Consider the following 1,384-nt stretch of genomic DNA (forward strand, 5'->3'; position numbering starts at 1 on the left):
TAAAAGTCCGGATCCAGGATTTGTGGAAAGCCTTGGTGAAGGAAAACTTCATCTTCAGCTTTAAGAATACCAGGGAGATCATGGCCATAAGCAAACTTAAGACAATGTATAACAACTGCACTTTGCAGCTTAGAAGTCATGTATTGGGTTTGGAAAACCAGCTGACCAATCAGATTAAATATGGGGAAATCCAGGATCTCAAAAGAAGTTCTATTGAGGCTAATGTTGGAGAAAAATATGAAGCAATCAGGCAAGAACTTCAAAGATATTTTGATGAAGACCAAGACAATGAAATCCTGATTCAGTGGAAGGGAAATTTTGAGAATAAATTTAGAAATCTTAAAGAGACCCTTGTTTCAGAAATCACCAGAAAGTCCACTGATTTTCTTAGCTCAAGGAAAAGTCAAGATAAATTAGATAAAAATAAATCAGAATATGAAAAACAGCTGTTGTTAAGAAGTAGAGATGTGGCTCTCTTAGTAACAGGTAAAGAATTAAGTGAGGATGAACTGAGAGAGAAATTTAACCAACTTTGGACAAAGTGGGTCTCTGAAGTGTCCTCAAGTTCCCCTCCTGAGGAAGACCCCAATATCAAGGTAGATTTGGAGGATGTCTTTCTAGACCATTTTAAGCAGGAGCACAATGTCATAAGGAAACTTCTATCTTGTTCCAGAAGGGAAACATTTTCCATTGATTTTGAAAAACATGTCAAAATGAAGAAAATATATCATGTTTTCACTCCCTCCATAGCACATAGTGATAGGGTGATCATAAGGCAAACTACCAAAGACATCATGTCTCTGGTCAACAAAACTATTGAATCTTATTTAGAAATGGGAAGGGATTATAACAAAAGTTATTTCCATGAAATACTGCAATTGATAGATAAGGAAACTGCTTCTGCATCCAATGAATCTAGATACACATTTACAAGTGAATATAAAATGGATTTGTCCTTATGTTTGTGTAGAAGAGCAGTAGCTATTTTTTTGGATATGCACAAAGCATTCAAGAGAGCACATGATCCTGTCACATATCTGGAAAGCAAGAGAGAGGATTTCTTTATAAGCTTTAAGATTTCCTGCCAAGGTGCAACCTCCATCACGACATTTGTTGACTTTCTGGGGCGTAAGCTCACTGCTTCCCTTCATATAGCAATCTGGAAAAAGATAGCCATTGACCTTGCTGGGGAGATTAGGGCTAACTGTCCTGCCTTCAGTGGAAACCTATCCAATCTGAAAAAACATATTCGCATCTCTCTGTTTAAGGAAGAAAATTTTGTGCAATATTGGCTATATATCTGTGAACCAGAAATTTTTTTAAAAAATTACATGAAGAAAGAGATTGAAGCATACTGTGGAAGTAGAGGAACTGAGAAATTGAA

At 36.4% G+C, this 1,384-nt stretch overlaps 1 protein-coding gene across 1 annotated transcript; it reads left to right on the top strand.

The window, feature by feature from the left end:
* Positions 1-5: 5 nt before the first annotated feature.
* Positions 6-1,376, top strand: LOC123254899 (interferon-induced very large GTPase 1-like; the record flags this gene model as incomplete). The annotated part of the gene is made up of 1 exon (XM_044683795.1): positions 6-1,376. A coding segment is annotated over one exon (1,371 nt), but the record flags the coding sequence as incomplete, so codon positions are not given.
* Positions 1,377-1,384: the final 8 nt, after the last annotated feature.

Source organism: Gracilinanus agilis, unplaced genomic scaffold (assembly GCF_016433145.1).
Source record: "Gracilinanus agilis isolate LMUSP501 unplaced genomic scaffold, AgileGrace unplaced_scaffold35153, whole genome shotgun sequence".
NCBI lineage: Eukaryota > Metazoa > Chordata > Mammalia > Didelphimorphia > Didelphidae > Gracilinanus > Gracilinanus agilis.